Source organism: Alosa sapidissima, chromosome 7, assembly GCF_018492685.1.
Source record: "Alosa sapidissima isolate fAloSap1 chromosome 7, fAloSap1.pri, whole genome shotgun sequence".
In the NCBI taxonomy this organism is placed as follows: domain Eukaryota; kingdom Metazoa; phylum Chordata; class Actinopteri; order Clupeiformes; family Clupeidae; genus Alosa; species Alosa sapidissima.
The window spans coordinates 39,084,569-39,105,836 of record NC_055963.1 but is presented as its reverse complement, the minus strand read 5'-3'; the positions used below and the strand labels follow the sequence as shown (position 1 = coordinate 39,105,836).

The following is a 21,268-nucleotide window of genomic DNA, read 5'->3' as shown; positions in this document are numbered from 1 at the left end:
CGTAAAATGTGTCCAAATTAACACCCATTATTCTCTGTTGGATTGCTCACGGAGTACTTATCACACATAATCACACATATTGGGGGCAGTCGTGGCCCACTGGTTAGCACTCTGGACTTGTAACCGGAGGGTTGCCGGTTCGAGCCCTGACCATTGGGCCACGGCTGAAGTGCCCTTGAGCAAGGCACCTAACCCCTCACTGCTCCCCTAGCGCCGCTGTTGTTGTAGGCAGCTCACTGCGCCGGGATGCTTCACCTCACTGTGTGTTCACTGTGTGCTGTGTGTGTTTCACTAATTCACGGATTGGGTTAAATGCAGAGACCAAATTTCCCTCACAGGATCAAAAGAGTAAAATATATACATACATACATACGTAAATCACATAGATATCACATGGAAGACCGGAACCTGAGCTTTCCCATGATATTAGCGGCTAGGTGTTGTGATAAACAGTTTGCGAGAAAATTAACGTTGGATATACATGAAATTTAATTATATTTCTATCTGCACACAGTGCTTCGTCCATCTCCACACCTATTACTCAAGGTGGCATATCTCACGAACACTTTAGTCAACACATGGCAAACCATATATCAAAATAAACAGAAGACCTGCGGTGGCGCGAGAGTTGACATGACAGCATAATTTCTGAGCTCAGGTATCAGCTTAACTTTTCCCACTCAATATTATATTATTCATATATTTTGTTGAAAGCAAGGACGACTATGAGAGGGCGAGAAACTGAGGTAAAGTCGGGAGATGGAGAAAAGCAAGGTGGAGCACATGGTGAAAACGAAAGTTTGGACACAATTTGGGAAGCAGTGAGCGAAGTCTTAGCTAAAGGAATGGAAACCCTCAGAGCCGAGCTTAAAAGTGACCTTCGGGAATGTAGTAACTGCTTTAGAGAAGATATTAAAAAAACAAATGGACGAATTCACTTCAGAAATACACAAAAAAATTCAAGATGTGTCAGGCCAGATTGAAGAGGTAGCAGAGCGGGTTGGAGAGGTAGAACATAATATGGCAGATGCAAAGCGGTGGGACATTGGGGTTAAGGGTACGCTCACCCAGTTGCTAACTAACCAGCGAGCATTGCAGGGCAAAGTGACCGAAATGGAAGGCCACTCAAGACAGAATAACATCTGAATATATGGAATTCCAGAGGAGGCAGAGGGTACTTCTGCAACGGAATTCGTGGTGAACATGATTAAGACGCAACTAAGTGAGGATATTGACCCGAACTGGAGCAGTGATCTGGGGATAGAACGAGCACACCGTGCCCTCACAGCGAAACCATCCGCAATTGCTCCATCACGCTCAATGGTGGTTTGTTTCCTCCAGTTCACGATCAAAGAAAGAATTCTTTACGCTGCTTGGAAGAAAGGGCTTAGCCACAATAACCAGCGAGTTTACTTCGACCACGACTAGGCTGAGGCGGTCCAGAAGAATAGGAAGGAATATGCCCCTATTTAAAAATCCCTGAAGGAACACGGAGTACGCTTTCAGACTCCATTGACCAGAATGCGAGTTCACCTAAAAACGGACACGGCTACGTACTATAACACAACACAAGCGGCGGAGAATTTGAGAAGACGGGGGTTCGACGTGGGCGAGATCATTTGCGAGAAGGCGGAGGCTTTCACAGAGGAAACACTGGCCAAACTACTGCCGTGGGAGGTGATTCATGTACCCGGCCCAGAAGGGAGAAGTTCCAGCAACAGGTGATAGAGACTAAAGGAGTACAGCAGGAAGGATAAGGACACCACCAAGGAGGAGAAAGACTCGCCTAAATAGTCCTCCTTTTTTGTGATTATATTGGAACTGCTGATACCAATGCATTGTCAACAAACTGCCACAAAACGTTTTTGTTTTCGAGTTAGCTTACCGAGGGACCCCACCTAGTGGCCGCCCCCTCCCCTTTGCTAAAGGTGATATGTCACCTTTTTTGTTGGAAGCTCTGTTCAATGACTTGTATTATAGTTCCCCCTTTTCTTTTTCTTTTTCTTTTTGTCTGAGGTCTTGGAGTGTACAATCACAGGATACCAACGGTAAAGTTAATGCATTATCAATATTATAATATATTATCATAGAATGTAAATGGCCTTAACGACCCAACCCTACCAAGGTTAAAAGAGATAGGATAAATATAGTGTTTTTGCAAGAAACCCACATGTCAGGAGACGAACATGAAAAATTTTGGTAACGCTTTAGAATAACATGTGCTTATTAGGCGTTAACAGTGCATAATAAGCAGTTAACAATTCATAACTAACAGCTAGCTAACTGTTCATAACATTAAGTAACTGTTAACATGCAGCTTGTAAGTGTTTATAAGCAGCCTTTTAAGTTACTTACAAGCATATTTGTTAACAGTTGACGTGCAGCCTGTAACTGTTAACAAGCAGCATGTTAATGCTAGTTAATGGTGTATAAGATAAAAGGGTGGATAACTAATACGCTTATAAGACCTTTCTTAACCTTTTGTAGTAAATTTTGCAGCCCCCCAATCTAAAGCGAGGTCCACGTAGCCTATAGTTCCACAAGCCCAACCTTCTATCTCTATATATTTACTGTATCTATCTATCTAACTCGGTTAAGCTGTGAGAAATGCACCTTCAAAATTGCTGCAGCGAGCAGGATTTGAACCCCGATCTCCTGCGTCGTGAATTGCCGCGCTACTTACTGAGCCACATTCCTACCTATTATAACGACGAAATTGTTAATCTTGATTCTATATTCCGATAATGTTCTATATCATACAAGTTATGTTTTTTACAAATATGTTTCTGATGGAAAAGTGGTGTTTCATTTCCATAATCTTTATTGAGCGAACGCATAAAACAGTCAGTTTGTCAGCAGTCTAAAGATATTATGCCAGATTTGTATAGTTTGGTTACCTAGCAACCGAGGCTTATAGACGACAAGTGGGTGCGTTCAAAGTCGCAAACATTAGGCGAACGTTCGCGATGGATTTGAAACATGTTTCAGTTTGCCTTCAGTTTTCCATGAATGTCTGCGAACGTAGTTCTCCACAAACGTTACACAGGAACATGCAGGGGCTAGGCAGCGGTTACCGTTGAGATGGAATGTTAACATAAATTCGTTCAAATTTAACAGTGCAAAGGAAACCAGCTTGCCACGAAAGTTCGCCTCTGTTCAAGGAATCTGAACACACATCGGTCAATGGTTGTATTGCATTCCATTCGAGTGGCTGGGTATTCATTGTAGAAAGACAACAATTGTGATAAATAGTGGATGAGAAAATAAGGTAAATTATATAGTTTTTAGGCTACACCTTTCCCGCCAGTTTGTTTGAATTTGGCAGAAAGGGATAGCCTAGTCCACCAAGAGATGTAGCCTATTTGCTTACAGAATTTTCAAAATTTGGCAAGGCTACTTGTGCAGGCCAGGATGAGAACCCTGGACTCCAGCTTCACAAAGGAGCACCTTGACTACTCAGCTACCAGCCGCTTTACATTACATTTGGCTGACGCATTTTTAACCAAAGCGACTAACAACATGGTAAACAGTTTAAGTTTTAAAGCAATTCTCAACAATTTTAGGACAATTTAAAAAACGGTAGAGTAGGCCTACAGTAAGAATCAGTGCATCAGTGAGTGCTGTTTTTAACAGTTACGTGTCAGTTTAAGACGGTTGGTAGCCTAAATGCTAGGATCAGCAAGACTTGTTGTAGGCCTAAGTGGTGCTATGAGAGGAGATATATGCTTTAAGCATATATGAAGCAAATGTAAGGCTTAAACTGTAAGCAAATAGGCTACATCTCTTGGTGGACTAGGCTATCCCTTTCTGCCAAATTCAAACAAACTGGCGGGAAAGGTGTAGCCTAAAAACTATATAATTTACCTTATTTTCTCATCCACTATTTATCACAATTGTTGTCTTTCTACAATGAATACCCAGCCACTCGAATGGAATGCAATACAACCATTGACCGATGTGTGTTCAGATTCCTTGAACAGAGGCGAACTTTCGTGGCAAGCTGGTTTCCTTTGCACTGTTAAATTTGAACGAATTTATGTTAACATTCCATCTCAACGGTAACCGCTGCCTAGCCCCTGCATGTTCCTGTGTAACGTTTGTGGAGAACTACGTTCGCAGACATTCATGGAAAACTGAAGGCAAACTGAAACATGTTTCAAATCCATCGCGAACGTTCGCCTAATGTTTGCGACTTTGAACGCACCCACTTGTCGTCTATAAGCCTCGGTTGCTAGGTAACCAAACTATACAAATCTGGCATAATATCTTTAGACTGCTGACAAACTGACTGTTTTATGCGTTCGCTCAATAAAGATTATGGAAATGAAACACCACTTTTCCATCAGAAACATATTTGTAAAAAACATAACTTGTATGATATAGAACATTATCGGAATATAGAATCAAGATTAACAATTTCGTCGTTATAATAGGTAGGAATGTGGCTCAGTAAGTAGCGCGGCAATTCACGACGCAGGAGATCGGGGTTCAAATCCTGCTCGCTGCAGCAATTTTGAAGGTGCATTTCTCACAGCTTAACCGAGTTAGATAGATAGATACAGTAAATATATAGAGATAGAAGGTTGGGCTTGTGGAACTATAGGCTACGTGGACCTCGCTTTAGATTGGGGGGCTGCAAAATTTACTACAAAAGGTTAAGAAAGGTCTTATAAGCGTATTAGTTATCCACCCTTTTATCTTATACACCATTAACTAGCATTAACATGCTGCTTGTTAACAGTTACAGGCTGCACGTCAACTGTTAACAAATATGCTTGTAAGTAACTTAAAAGGCTGCTTATAAACACTTACAAGCTGCATGTTAACAGTTACTTAATGTTATGAACAGTTAGCTAGCTGTTAGTTATGAATTGTTAACTGCTTATTATGCACTGTTAACGCCTAATAAGCACATGTTATTCTAAAGCGTTACCAAAATTTTAAAAGCTGGGTTTTAGAAATACTTTTTTCTCAACATACAAAAACGGCAGGAAAAGGGGGGTAGGAATACTTATTTCAAACTCAACTCCATTTGAATTTATATCTGAAATAAGGGGCAAAGAAGGCAGGTTTCTTCTGGTTAAGGGCAAAATAGACCAGAGAGAGGTGACTCCATTTAACATCTATGCCCCCCCAGGGAGTGAGATTTCATTTTATATAAAAGTGTTCGGTCTGATTGAATCAGAGACATATGGAACACTGATTTGTGCTGGTGATTTAGACACAACCAATAAAAATAGGAAAAGGAACCATACCGAAAAACTAATCAATAAGGCCCTAAGAAAACTGGGACTAAATGATGTGTGGAGAGCAGTGCATGGCTCAGAACCTGGGTACACCTTCTACTCAGGGAGACATGCAACTCACTCAAGACTAGACTATGTCTTTATGTATTGCAACTCACTCAAGACTAGACTATGTCTTTATGTATTGCAACTCACTCAAGACTAGACTATGTCTTTATGTATAACGAGGATCTGCATAGAATCAAAGATTGCAAAATAGGCCAGAGGGTTCTCTCTGACCATGCAGGAGTTCATTTAACTATGCATTTGGAAGGCAGAAGGCGCAAAACACTCTGGAGGGTAAACTCTGGAATGTTAAATGATATCACCTTTGTGTCAGCAATGGAAAGAGAATTAGGTATATACCTTCAAGAAAATGATAATGGGACAGTAAACCCTAGTTTACTATGGGATGCGTCTAAGGCTGTCTTGAGGGGTAAGATCATAGCCTGGACAGCCTTATCGAAGAAGACAAAAGCACAACAACTGTTAAATCTAGAAGAAAAATTCAAAGATCTTGAACAGATACACATAAAGACCCTGTCATTATTCAACAAATAAGAATTACCAAGCAGGACATAGACAAACTACTTAGTGTATGTCGTCTAGATTTTTAACAGTCTTGAAACAAAGATACTATGAGGCTGGTCCCAAAGCAGCAAAACTACTAGCTTGGAAACTCAGAAAGCAACAAGCAGAAAATACAATTCATAGGATAAAAGACCCTGTCACAAACAAGACTGTTAAAAATCTAGACGACATACAAAAAGTCTTTGAGAAATACTACACTTCTCTATACTCCAAAAGGGACCAGGCAGACATACAGACAATAACTGAATTTCTAGATTCATTAGACCTTCCTAATATTGGCACACAAATCAATGAAAAAATAAGTCTGCCTATAACAAAGGAGGAGATAAACAAAGCTATTTCAAGTCTGAATAATAATAGGTCACCTGGCATAGACGGATTTCCTCCAGAATGGTACAAAACCATGAGGGTGTAGTGAATGTGACCGGCATAATTCACCTTTGTTATTAAGTGTGGTTCTACACACCGTTCATATTAAACACAGCACTTTGTTCTGTCTGTAGTTACTTCATGTAAGTATAACTGTTCAGGGATCGTGGTCCCTTTAAATGTTATGAATGTTTGATGACGTGTAGCCCCATGCCTGCTTGGTTGCTGGACAGCGCCATTTTAGTTAGCAGTGTTTTTCCTATCAAAATAAACGACACACGCATTTGTGTGCTCAACGTGAGAAATTGTCTCTTGCGATTTACTGCAATTTCCACACTGGTGACCCCGACGTTAGTCTGCTGGACGTATCCAGAGACACGACACGACCATGACCGCGAACGCTGTTACCCTCAAACTCCCCGAATTCTGGGAATCGTCGGCATGGTTTGCCCAGACTGAAGCGCAGTTCGCGTTGCGTGAGATCACCGCGGATACAACAAAGTACTACTACGTTGTGTCGGCTCTCGGAAATTCAACAGCATCCAGAGTAGTGAGTCTTCTTAAAAACCCTCCGGCACTCAAAGCCCACCTGAAAACTTTTGAACTGTCAGACGCTGAGAGAGCCAGCAGGCTTTTCTCCCTTCAAGGACTGGGTGACCGCAAACCATCTGAGCTCATGGACCGTATGCTGGATCTCTTGGGTGAGCACAGACCCGATTTTCTTTTTATCCAACTTTTTCTGCGTCAGCTGCCTTCCCAAGTCAGGGCTGCACTAGCCAACACCACAATCACTGACTGTCGGAGGCTGGCTGAAGAAGCTGACAAATTCTTCCTGGCAAGTCAGGGACATTGTGTGGCCGCGCTTTTCCCCGCACGCATCGCTCCTGTGACGCTGGACGACTCCACACTCATCGCTGCAATCACTTCTCGTCGGCAGCAGTCTTCTGGCCCCCAACAGTCTTCAGGCTTGTGTTTTTATCATGCCAAGTTTGGACCCAAGGCTAACAAATGTCGTTCGCCGTGCAGTTTCAGCGGGTTGGGAAATGCCAGGGCCGGCGCTCAGTAGTGGCCATGAGCGTCGGCTGCGTAGGCAGGCTGCTTTTCATCCGTGACAGCATCTCCGGACGATGTTTCCTGTGCGACACGGGAGCACAGAGGAGCGTCCTGTCTGCATCCCGTTTGGACATGGTGACTGACAGCCACGGCCCCCCTATGGAAGCTGCCAATGGTAGCCCCATCCGCACGTATGGAACGAGGTACGTTGAATTGTGTTTCGGAGGACAGCGGTTTGGCTGGGACAGCAAAGGTTGCCGTTCCCCTCCTCGGAGCCGATTTTCTGTGTGCACATGGACTGTTGGTAGATGTTAAGAACAGCCGTTTGATTGACGCCGTCACATTTTGTTCTTATACGTGCACGCTCAGCGGGACTGACTCCATACGACTGTCTAGCATGCTATCAGCCTCAGATGACTTCCACCGTCTACTTGCCGAGTTCCCAGCGCTCACTCAGCCCACTTTCTCTGCATCCGCTGTGAAGCATGGTGTGGAGCACCATCTCGCCACTACTGGTCCACCCGTCTACGCTCGCGCTCGGCGCCTCGACCCGACCAAGCTTGCCGTTGCAAAGGCTGAATTTGCAAACATGGAACGCCTGGGTATAGTCCGTCGATCCGACAGCCCGTGGGCATCACCCCTCCACATCGTCCCCAAACCGGGCGGCGGCTGGCGGCTTAATGAGGCAACAACACCTGACCGATACCCAGTCCCGAACATACAGGATTTTTCAGCTCACCTGGCAGGTAAGGTGATTTTTTCCAAGGTGGACCTCGTCCGGGGATATCATCAGGTGCCGGTGCACCCACTGGACATTCCCAAAACAGCCGTGATCACGCCGTTTGGTCTTTTTGAGTTCCTGCGCATGCCATTCGGCCTTAAAAACGCCACCCAATCTTTTCAACGCCTCATGGACTCTGTTTTGCGGGACCTACCTTTTCTTTTTGTGTACCTGGATGACATCCTCGTAGCGAGCACGTCCAAGTCTCAACACCTGGCGCACCTCCGAACACTTTTTGAGCGACTTAGCCAACACGGGCTAATTGTCAACCCCGCCAAGTGCCAGTTTGGTCTCTCCACCGTTGACTTCCTGGGACACAGAGTCACTAAGGACGGTGCAGTCCCTCTCCCATCAAAGGAGGAGGCAGTAACAAAGTTCCCACGCCCGCTCACTGTCAAATCCCTGCAGGAGTTCCTCGGCATGGTGAATTTTTACCAACGCTTCATCCCTCGAGCTGCTCAGTTTATGCGGCCCCTGCACGAGGCCTTGAAAGGTAAGCCCAAGCACCTTGTGGACTGGTCAGAGAGCAGGGACAAGGCTTTTGCTGCCACTAAGGCAGCCCTGGCGAATGCCACCATGCTGGCGCATCCTTCTTCAACAGCCTCCATCGCCATCACCTCGGACGCCTCGGACTACGCTGTCGGTGCTGTCTACGAGCAGTGGGTAGGCGGGGCCTGGCAGCCGCTGGCTTTCTTTAACTGTCAGCTGCGTCCCAGCGAGCGTAAGTACAGCACTTTCGACCGGGAGCTGCTTGGTCTCTACCTCGCCATCAGACATTTTCGTTCCCTGCTGGAAGGTCGACACTTCACTGCTTTTGTGGACCCTTTTGCCATGGCCAAGGTTGCTGGCCGCCCGCCAGCAACGCCATCTGTCCTACATTTCAGAGTTCACTACAGACTTGCAACATGTTGCTGGTAAGAACAACTACGTGGCGGACTGCCTGTCACGGGCTGTGGCGGGGGCAGTCCATCTTTGCTTTGATTACAACCGCATGTCAGCAGATCAGACCACAGACCCGGACGTGCAACTCCTGAGGACCTCAACTACAGGGCTGCAGATCGAGGACGTGGTTTTTGGAGATGCTGGCACCACGCTCCTGTGTGACGTCTCCACAGGCAGTCCTCGGCCAATCGTTCCCACAGGATGGAGACGATACGTTTTTGATGCCATCCATGGTCTCTCCCACCCAGGTTCGAAAGCGTCACAGAGACTGGTTGCAGCAAAGTTTGTCTGGCACGACCTCAAGAAGGACGTTAGGGACTGGACTAACACCTGTGTTGAGTGCCAACGGGCCAAAGTACACCATCACACTAAAGCCCCGCTAGAGTTGTTCCCGGTTCCAGAGAGACGTTTTGACCATGTGAATGTAGATCTGGTCGGCCCTCTGCCATCTTCTCATGGTTTCACATACCTTTTAACCATGGTTGACAGGACCACCCGCTGGCCTGAGGCTGTGCCACTGACGTCTGTGGCGACTGTTGAGATGACACAGGCATTTATCGGAACCTGGGTTGCTCGTTTCGGCACCCCTTCGGATATATCCTCTGACCGAGGCGCGCATATCACCCGCAGGCTAACGGACTCTGTGAACGTTTTCATAGGTCAATGAAGGCTGCCCTGCGTGCCAGCCTCAAAGACAGCAACTGGGTCGACAAACTCCCGTGGGTGATGCTGGGCATCAGGACCGCGCCAAAGGAGGACTTACAGTCCTTATCTGCCGAACTTGTTTATGGACAGCCGCTGCGGGTCCCAGGGGATTTTGTCCCTAGCACCACGGTTCCTTGGTCTGCTACTCTCCAGCGGTCAACTCTATTGGACAATGCGAGGCTTTTCGCACCTGTCCCTACTTTCCGTCACTGCCTCCCTCAGTCGCACATTCCCACTGGGCTTCAGACAGCTGATTATGTTTTCATTCGCCACGATGCCCACCGCTACGCCCGCCCTACGAGGGCCCATTCCGTGTTTTGGAGGCAGGAGACAAACATTTTGTGGTGGAGATGGGCGGCAAACCGGAGCGACTCTCCATTGACCGCCTCAAACCGGCTCACTTGGATGTGGCCAGGCCCGTTGACCTGGCCCAGCCCCCACGACGCGGACGGCCTCCAGCTCTGCCCCCACCCCCTACTCCCCTCTCTCCCAAGCCTCCCACACGCCATGCCCCACACCCGTGTCATGACATGCCCACATGCCGTGCCTGCCGCAGTTGGGTCTCATCGACCTCCGGTACTGGACGGTTAATACGCCCACCTCCCCGTTGACTGTTGATTTTACTTCTGATATGGTGAATTCTGGGGGGACGTGTGTAGTGAATGTGACCGGCATAATTCACCTTTGTTATTAAGTGTGGTTCTACACACCGTTCATATTAAACACAGCACTTTTTTCTGTCTGTAGTTACTTCATGTAAGTATAACTGTTCAGGGATCGTGGTCCCTTTAAATGTTATGAATGTGTGATGACGTGTAGCCCCATGCCTGTTTGGTTGCTGGACAGCGCCATTTTAGTTAGCAGTGTTTTTCCTATCAAAATAAACGACACACGCATTTGTGTGCTCAACGTGAGTAATTGTCTCTTGCGATTTACTGCAATTTCCACACCCAGAACTACATATATTTTTGTTGAATGAAAATATCTATTTATATATTTTATATATATATATAAAAAAAAATAGATAGGCTATTTCCCTGGCAGTAGACTTGTGTGCTCAACGTGAGTAATTGTCTCTTGCGATTTACTGCAATTTCCACACCCAGAACTACATATATTTTTGTTGAATGAAAATATCTATTTATATATTTTATATATATATATAAAAAAAATAGATAGGCTATTTCCCTGGCAGTAGACTATTTACACAGTCCAAAACATTCTCAGTCTATACGCCACAGCAAGGAGAACATCACTTCAATAAACTAAGTCCAACCGTTACGCCCCCACGCCAGCAGGGGAGACACTTCCTCTAGTGAGCAGTGGAAGACCCGCCCATCGCGCTTCCACCAGAACAGCTGATAGGATAAATAACAGTCAGTGTGCGGCTTGCCGTAGTGTGCGGCGGCAAATTCAGAACAGAAAGCTAGCCTACAGTTTGATCAGGCTACTACTTCACGTTACTTGGATGTATGTGGATGTGAATGTGGTTCATAAACAACGCATCCGCAATTGTCGGCACTCATTCCTTCTAGAAGAGGGGACCTTTAAACGAGCACTTCCCTTTGCTTGGAGAAATGGTGAGTGGTTACTTGCATAGACATAATATTATGTCTATGGTTACTTGTCTCGCTAGGAGAATGGACATCTGCTGTCGGGAAATCAGAGCCGCGGTAGCCAGCCGTAACCTACCAGAGTTCACTCGGAGACACGTAGGCGCTACAAACCGGAGCAATGGTAAGATTTAAAGAATAGACTGCTTTCATTCTGCTGTAGGCTATAAGGAAATAGATAGGCTACGTTAATAGATACTGATCTTAACTGTACATTTTGTTTTCACAGACTAACTTTGCCTCTTAATGGGGCTCTGACCTCCTCTTTGCTCAGAGCTGTCTGCAAGTCATTCAAGCAATTCGGTAAACTCCAGGTTGCTGTCTATAGAGGACCGGTTGGCTGCTCTGGAGTCGGAAAAACTGTGCGGGGGAGACTAACTATCAGAAGAGAAGACGGGTGCAGGCGCGCCTGCAGGTGTACGTCCGTACGCACTGTGCGTACCATCAGGCTCAACAACGAGAGAAAATTTCCCTGTGTGTGTGTAATGTGTATTCACACCAAACTGGCCCACCATACCTTCCCAACTATGCACAGTATTCCATTAGCTGCCATCAGGCTATTTACAATTTTCTATTACGTTACTTAGTGAACACTTATCAAAATTAACGCGCACACATTTTGTTTGAGCAGGAGACACAATACGCATGCAGGCACGTAGGCTACTTGTTTTCATTTACTCGGCTATCTATCTATATATGGTTATCAGCACACAATGTTGAGCTAATTTACTAATTCAATAGGCTACTCATGATGGATCACAAGTTTAAACAACAGAAAGTATGGAGGCAGCAAAGCTAGAGGATTTATTCCAGATGGGCAAGAACAAGGTAGGCAATTGGTGTGCTTGTCAGAACGTTAGACTGCATTACAGCTGTTTAAAGCCAGACGTCAAGAACAAAACAAGGTGACTTTAGCCTGTATAGGGCTGTATCTATCTAGGGCTGTCCTTGATGAATAGGTCATAGTAGACGTTGTTGTATTATTGCATGTGGATGTTGTTATGCTATGTAGGCTAATTTTTTGCTGACCATGCAGGCTAAACCGGGAAACGAACAAATATTGTCCACGCGTATTTATTTTTATTTTTGCGGGGGGGGATGGGTCGGGTGTGCGTACCATAGCATTAATTCCTGCAGGCGCCCCTGGACGGGTGCACAATCCCAAGCTTGCAGTAAGAATATGTTCGATGACTGCTAGCTAAGCTAAAAGTACCCTAGCCTAAAACCAAAGCTAAGAGTAGCCAAGTAGCCTTGCTAAAGAACAAGTGAGCAGAACCAGTGTAAGTTGCGAGAGCAGATCCTCGCTTTGCACATAGTTGTGTGTTTGTTTTAATAAAGCTCTTTCTTTGCATAAACATGTTCCTGGCAAGTGTTCCTTTCCTCTAGAAATTCATTCATGTCCTTGATGGTAATAATAGTGTAGCATAGGATAACAATGACATGAATATACAGCATAAAAACATATAATATGAATATAATGTGTGTGTGTATATATATATATATATATATATATATATATATATATATATATATATATATATATATATATATATATACAAACATTATTATTTTATTGTTGGGGTTTACATTTATTATGAGCCAGGGTGACCAATACTGACAGATCTGCCAAACAATCACGAGTGATTTTTATTGTTTGAAAGTTGTGGTTTCATCCAATACTGAGTAAGGAAATTCAAGCCTGGCCTGGCCAGGTGTGGTTTTGCTGCCAATCACGAGTGATTTTTTCTTGTTTGAAAGTAGTGGTTTCATCCAATACTGAGTAAGGATATTCAAGCCAGGCCTGGCCAGGCGCGGTTTCACTGCATTCATATGCTAATTAGAGCCATTAGCACTCTGTGAGCTCTCCACATACGTTATAGTACGGTTCTGACAATTTGTGGCACAGACAAACGTGACATTTGCGGGTTGCAAATTGTCGGCAACTGCCAAAAATGAGGGAGATCTCCGGGCGTTTACAGGGACGCAAATCACACTTTTCACGCAGTGTATATTGATTGCTAGGTTGTAAATGTGGAAGTGGTTGCTAGGCTGTTGCTAGGGTATTTAACATGGTTGCTAGGCTGTTGCTAGGGTACTTGAGGTGGTTGCTAGGTTAGTTGTGGTGGTTGCTATGCTGGTTGCTAGGTTAAAGTCATTGGATGTTATATTGGTTACTAGGTTGTAACTGTGGAAGTGGTTGCTAGGCTGTTGTTAGAATATTTGACATGGTTGCTAGGCTGTTGCTAGGGTACTTTAGGTGGTTGCTAGGCTGTTGCTAGGGTATTTGACATGGTTGCTAGGCTGTTGCTAGGGTACTTAAGGTGGTTGCTAGGCTGTTGCTAGGTTAGTTGTGGTGGTTGCTAGGTTAAACACATTGGTTGCTATATTGGTTGCTAGGTTGTAACTGTGGAAGTGGTTGCTAGGCTGTTGCTAGAGTATTTGATATGGTTGCTAGGCTGTTGCTAGGGTATTTGACATGGTTGCTAGGCTGTTGCTAGGGTACTTGAGGTGGTTGCTATGTTGGTTGCTAGGTAGGTGGTGGTTTAATATAGTTGGAATGGCTGAACAGTTAAATAAGTGGATAGTACATTCCCATGCACTGTAATTAAAGTACAATGATAGTAATGAAATTTACATTAATGACCTCATGTCGGAATGGTGGGACGTTTGAAAAAAAAGTAAAGTACCGCCACTCCGACAATGGAAACAGAAATTGTCGGAGTGGTGGGACGTTTGAAAACAATGGAAATGCCGCCACTCCGACAATTAGACGTCAATGTCAGAGTGGGGGTATGTCGGAATGAATGGTGCTGCTCTACAGTCGCCAGCAATATCTAAACCTGCATAGTGTCTAAATATGGACCCAACTATAACAATAGTGCTACTAAGTAATTTATTTTTTCATAAGATTACATCAGGTTATTTCCACTTGTGAGTCAGAATGTGACACAAATATTTGTATGTGGTGTGTACACAAACCTTCACAGGCCACACTGTGCTGGCATGGGGAGAAAAGAACAAGCAGTGCCAGTTCAGAACAGATGAGGCATTCACTTGGGCCAGGAGCACAGGGCATGGCCAAGTTCGTCATTGTATTAGGTGTGGTGTGAACTCTTCTCAAGCTGCTACTGCTGCCACTTGTACCACATGTAACTGCCTGGAGCTGCTGCAACCTATGAAACAGACACACAAATACACAGGAATAATAATAAAAAAAAACATTGGTTACTTCATAACATGCATGGACATTTTTGCTTAATCTGGGGGAAAAACAATCAAATTTCCACTACTAGTTTAGTGGACACACCGTAAAACTCCAAATAATAGCCCAGGCTTTTATTTTCCCAAATTGCCAAACTACACCGGCTAATATTAGAGACAGGCGTCTATATGAGACAGGCCTTTAATTCACAAAACTTTTCCTCTGCAAAGATGGAAAATATTATCAAATTAATTATTTCAAACATACTGAATGTCTACTCATACAGTGGGCAGTGCTTCGACTTGGCCAGCTTCCCTCGCGGTCCGCGTGCGGGATCACGCGACTTTAATTTGTATTTTTCCAGTGACGCTGCAACGACGCTGCAACAACCGGCAGAGGTCTCAAGTGAGCAGGGTCTCGTAAAAAGAAATGGAGCTGGAAAACCCTACACAGACTTCACTACAGACTTTAGCAGACTGGTTTAGAAATAATTCAATAGCTAGAAATATGCCTGCCCTGCCCTAATAAAGAAATATTTGGTTAACAGCGAGTGAATCCCGTTTGCAGCCGTAGAAGAAACGCAGGACAAATTAAACATTCTGGTTTTCTCCGAGTGTAACGATGATAGACAGACATCATTTGGACAAAATTTAGAGCATATTAACCTCCGTTGCTCAGCCAAATGCCTTCCTGTTACGCCCTGTTATTACGGAGTTACAGGCGATAAACGATTTTTGATGGTCACAAGTTCAGTGGTCACTTCATTAGCATTTATTTTTTTGATTATTAAAGAGTGTTTTTCATTTAAAGGCATGACTTCGTGTTTATTCAGAAGAGGATTTAGTGCTCTCCCCAATCCCAGACGTTCACATTGCATGTTTGTTTGTATGGATGCAACCGCGAGATACGCTGATCATAGGCGCCGATACCGATACCGGATGGTATCTTGCTAATTCACTGAACTGCATTAGGTGACACAAATGGTATTGCCTTTATCTTATAACTCCTTGTCTGAGCTACTACCAGGCCTATGGTTTTTAAAAGTCAGATGTTCCCTGACAAAGACATTCGAAAATTAAGAATGTTTATTGACTTGAAAAATACACAAATTTTTGCAAACTCCCTTCATTCAACCCTTGAAGACATCGCGGTCTGGTGCGCTATCAGTGTTGCGCGGGTTTGGTCACAAGCGGCCCGCGGTCGCCCGATATTTTAATCAACCCGACCACGAATATTAATTAAGACAAAATTATACCCGACCCGCGATCCGACCCGCTTATTTACAAAATGTGTGCTTTTGGTTATAGCCTGCATGCACTGTGACAGTAGGCCATTTCTGTAAAACAAACTCATTTATTTGCGAAACTTTATGCAGTAGAACTACACGCAGTAGGCATGCAGGACATAATGTTTGCGCAGGAGAGAGAATGAGAATAAGAGTGCAAGCACGCACGCAACCACCAAGGATTTGAACACTAGGATAAGATTTGAAGGCCATGGACATACATCTTTCTTTCGAAAACAGAAATGGTGAGGCAAGGTATAGGCAAGAGAGATACATTGCTGGTCAAAACGTTAGCGTAAGAACTGGTTTATAATGCTGAATGAAGCACAAAGCACATTTACTAAAGCACATCCACTGTTTAAAGTCACAAACACAACGAACTAAGGTAACTTTTATGCATGCGCGAACCTATACATACCGGTAGATATGGCTGTGTAGTCTGTGCCATAACATTTATTCCTGCAGGCTGCCCGTTTTGGCTGTCATACTTTTAAATGGCTTCGCAAGAAGTAGGCCTACATAGACCATAACTTGTACTACTGTCATCTTTAAGAACTTTTCCCAATATTTCCCATAGCCTATATCGCTTTTCCTGAAGGGGTGTCTTTATTATTTTAACTCGCGTCTTCAGCTTCTTTACTGTTGACTTTACTGTATTGATGCTTTACTGTATTGATGCTAACCTTCTCGTGATATTTTAAGTAGGCCTATTTGTAGAAAATATATATTTAATTAATTTTAACTGACCCGCCCGCAAATGACCCGAATATCATTAAAATATTTTGTTTATGACTCATAACCGCGGGCGACCGCTTAATTTCGGGCAGACCGCGCAACACTGTGCGCTATGTAGATCGTTTCTTGTACCATTTAATTTCTCAGAATTTAGGTCTACTAGGCCTACAATAACGTCATCACCAAATACATCTTTTATTTTTAGTTGATCAACCACAAAGAGTAGCATAGGCCTACTGTGCATAGTGCACTGACGACTGTAGCAGCCCAAGGTAACCAGTTGTTGTAGATGAGAGGCAACCCCTTGTTTCAGATAGCCTGGACAACATGTTGCCTACGTTATTAATTAATGGTAGCCTACAATAGTTAATTGATTCGCGTAACATATTAGTTGGCTCAAAGAATAGGGAATCAGGATGGAGAGAGTCACGCGTGTGTTGCTTTTGCGGGATCAAATCCAGTTTAATGTTAGTTTTCAAAACATATATTGTTTTATGTCTTTTGTCCGAGTGGCTGTAATGTAGCAAAGCGCTCATGGCGTATGAAAAGCGACTTCAAACCGCCTAAAACAACTTGTTTGTGAATGTCTGACAACTGCTTCAGCGCATGCACGCGCAAGGAAACCAGTAGGTGGAGAAACCAGAAGGCACACAACACCGGAACGATTTTAAGGCTATTTCGCATAGGCTACTCAATGGTGCTATTTCACACGCATTATAGCGACCCCCACTCACCGGGGTTATGTGGAAGGTGTTAATAGACGATTGGCGTAGCCTACAGTGGACTAGGGCTGTCAAAATTGCTCAAAAATGACGTTCGAATATCCCCTCTAAAATAAACACATGTTTTCGAATATATTGGAATATCTAGGCTATATTATTTGCGCATTATGTCAGTGACCCGCATCATGTAATCTGTTTTTAACTTTTTGTATGGTTATTGCTTGACAGGGGGGATCCCAAGCAGCTTTCAGCCATAAGGCATTTCCTAATTCACCCGACACTGATATTCAAAATGTTGAAACTATTTCGGCATAGCCTATAAGCAGTTTAATTAAGTGTAATGTTAGTTGTAAACAAACAGGCTACTTGGTGAGGCTTGGCCTCACAGATAGGCCTATTAACTGACCGCCCGATTCACGTTGGCTGGGGGGCAGGGGGGGCCATCAGACATTTGTTCCCAAGGGTCTATGAATTGTTAATCCGGCCCTGCCCCCAACGAACGCAACTTTCCACCTCTGAGACAGCTTAAAAGAAGTCTAGAGGACTCCTAACTCACTGACCTACTTACTGTAGGCTGCGCAAACCACATGCCTTTTTTCTGGGCAAGCCTGCATTCGAGGCAGGCCTTCTGTTGAAGAATTGTATATAAATCCTGCGCTAACAGCAATCCTCCTACCCCCCGCTACCACAGCTGTGGATAGTGTGGCATGCTCACGCACTATGTCTCCTTCTTGCAAACTAGGCTTATAGCCCAACCATTTACGTCTTCAAAAAATAACAACTTGCCAGATATGCCTTCATATCCTTGGGCTTCATTCAGCATTTTGTTCTTCCACTGCAAATTACTCTTCTATATTTGCTGCCTGCTGCATCCTTTCTGTTTGTATTGTTTAGAAAAGGTTTGACGTCTTGAGTTAATGCATTAAACATTGTTTGCTGGTAACCAGCCACAAATAGCCTACAGATTCTTGCGTGCGTACATTCTCTATTCTCTCCAAAATGTGCCCGTTCTATAGGCTGGCCAAGTGCGTAATTCTGCGGCATAAAGCAGATATATTTGTTTATTGTACAGAAAAATTAAAATAACCGGTCAAGCAGTCAATTGACTACATTGCAGTCAAAAAGTAGGGCGAATTAATTTACGAAACCAAAACGTGGGTCATAGTTGTCTAAGCCTCTATATCGTAGCCTGTTAAAAACGTCGCAGAAGCCTACCCAAGGCTACAGATTAATTCTGAACAGTTATTTCTCTACTGGCTCAATTATCACACCACTGTTTTGATTCGCGTAGTTGTATTACCCCAACACTGACAATAATGTAGAGAGCAAATTTCGATTTTGATTTTCGTTACCAGTAGTCAAGCCTTAAGCCATACCCAAGTAGCCTAAATCGAGGTAAATCGAGCTTTTTCAGAAGGGGCGGCAGGCAGAGCGATGTACAGTGGCAGAGCGACGCACAGTGGCTGAAAGTGGTACTAAAGCTTCATGCAGCTTCACGCCTCGTAATGCGCGACTGAAGTGGCCATTTGAAAGCGATGCCCACTGTATGACTAGGCTATCCGATGAAAATTACGGATCATCATTCATTTCAAGTTTTTAGATGTTGTATAGCCAGAACAGATGAAACACGTTTTTAATCAAATGTAATTCACAAAGAGATCGTATCACACTGAAATCTCATATTTTGTCACTAGCAACCTATCCTCTGTCAAATACAGTTCATACATTTTCAGCCCTGACCAAAACTGTTCAGGAATTATTTATGCAAAAATGGAACATGTGTAATGTTTCATTCTCCCTCCTTTTTGGCACGAATGAAACAGCATAAGAGAGCATGAACCATATCGTTTCTCCCATATTTTATTTGGCAAATTTGACAACAGTCAGCTTACATTTCAAATCATAGCCTACTTCTTTCTCTTTATCTCCATGGCGGTACGCATTTAGAATAAAGAATAACGTTTGTGAACCCTTTTGTTTTGTTGCCAGCATAAAAACAAGCTTACCATCGGCCTATCTGCAAATTTGAAACAAAAGGGATTCATTGAACGATGCCGAAGTCGGACATATAGGCATAGTTCATATTGAAAAAAGTTATACAATTTGGAACTCTAGCTTTTCCCCACCGCAGTCTTTTAATGCCATCTAATCGTAACGTTCGCGTGCCCAGTCTACACCATACTGGCTTAAACAGACGATCTGACGGGTTTTAAAAGATGAATTACAAACCGAAACTAAAAAAACAGACCAGGCCTCTATTTGAGAATGGCTTTTAACCCAAACCTGTAACCACACCAAGCGTTTAAAAGAGACAGGCATCTATTTGGCTGGTCCTCGCCCACCTCAAGACATGTTTACCACGCTCACTAGACCCCTTCCAATTCTCCTACCGTCAGAACAGGATGGATGCCATCTCAAAGGCACTTCACTCTGCCCTGTCCCACCTTGACAATAGCAACACCTATGTAAGAATGCTGTTCATTGACTTCAGCTCAGCATTCAACACCATCATCCCCTCCAAACTGATCACCAAACTCAGAGAACGGCATCAATACCTCCCTTTGTAACTGGATTCTGGACTTCCTAACCAACAGACCTCAGTCTGTTAGGTTAGATAACCACACCTCCTCAACCATCACCCTGAACACCGGTGTTCCACAGGGATGTGTGCTGAGCCCTCTCTTCTACTCCCTCTTCACCTACGACTGCACACTTATACATGGCTCTAACATCATTGTCAAGTTTGCAGATGACACTATGGTGATTGGTCTCATCAGCAACAACGATGAGACGGCCTACAGGGAGGAGGTCCAGCACCTAACATTGTTATGCACTGATAACAACCTGGCTCTCAACACCAAGAAGACCAAAGAGCTCATTGTGGACTTCAGGAAGTCCAAAGCTGGCACACACACACCCATTCTCATCAACGGGACTGAGGTGGCAGTTTTTGGGGGTCCACATCTCTGAGGACCTCTCTTGGACCCCTCTACCTCTACCCTGATCAAAAAGGCTCACCAGCGTCTTTTCTTTCTGATGAGACTAAAGAAGGTCCATCTGTCTCTTCAGATCCAGACTTCTACCGGTGCACCATCGAAAGCATCCTCACCAACTGTGTCACAGTTTGGTATGACAACTACTCTGCCCATGACTGGAAAGCACTGCAGAGGGTGGTAAAAACTGCCCAACGCATCACCAAAGATGCGTTGGGCAGCATCATCAAAGACTGTTCTCACCCCAACCACAGACTGTTCACCCCACTCCCCTCCGGGAGGCGTTACAGGTCTCTCCGCACCCGAACCAGCAGGTTCAGAGGAAGCTTCTTTCCTGCGGCTGTCACCCTACTGAACTCTAGCTCTGCATCCCGGTGACATCCAACGAACTATCCCCCATCACCCCCCGCCTCCACCTGATGCCTCCTTGCCTGTGCCTGTTGAGGTGTCCACGACCATGACAGCCTTGACAGGGACAACAAGGAGGCGGACATCCCCCAGCCCCCCCCCCCCCAACAACTGCACTACCCTATCCCATCCATAATGTCTATATATATAGCCATATTCTACTGCTCTTCATCCTGCACTTATTCTTAATACTATTATAATGTTACTGTCTGCACTACAATGGTACTGTAATATATTCTGTTAATACACTGCATATATATATAGCCATATTCTACTGCTCTTCATCCTGCACATACACTTATTCTTAATACTATTATAATGTTACTGTCTCTGCACTACAATGGTACTGTAATATATTCTGTTAATACACTGCATATATCTATATTGTCCTTACTACTACTATAATGGTACTGCTACTACATTGCACATATCTGTACATGTTGTTCATGCATTGCTCAATATTACATAGCCATATTTATTCTTCTCTTATAAGGTTACTGCTATACACTGCAAATACTTATATTTAATTTATATGACTCTATACCACCTTCTGAAAACAACAGTATACTACTGTCTACACTGCA

General features: G+C 44.2%; 1 protein-coding gene across 3 annotated transcripts in view; it reads right to left on the bottom strand.

Annotated features, from left to right (window-relative positions):
- The window catches only part of mib2 (MIB E3 ubiquitin protein ligase 2), a 257,636-nt gene that overhangs the window by 47,011 nt on the left and 189,357 nt on the right, over positions 1-21,268 (bottom strand). For all 3 annotated transcript variants that reach the window (XM_042098212.1, XM_042098210.1, XM_042098211.1), the window contains one exon: positions 14,319-14,512. In XM_042098212.1, the coding sequence (XP_041954146.1) occupies positions 14,319-14,512 (194 nt within the window). The remainder of the gene's footprint in view (positions 1-14,318; positions 14,513-21,268) is intronic.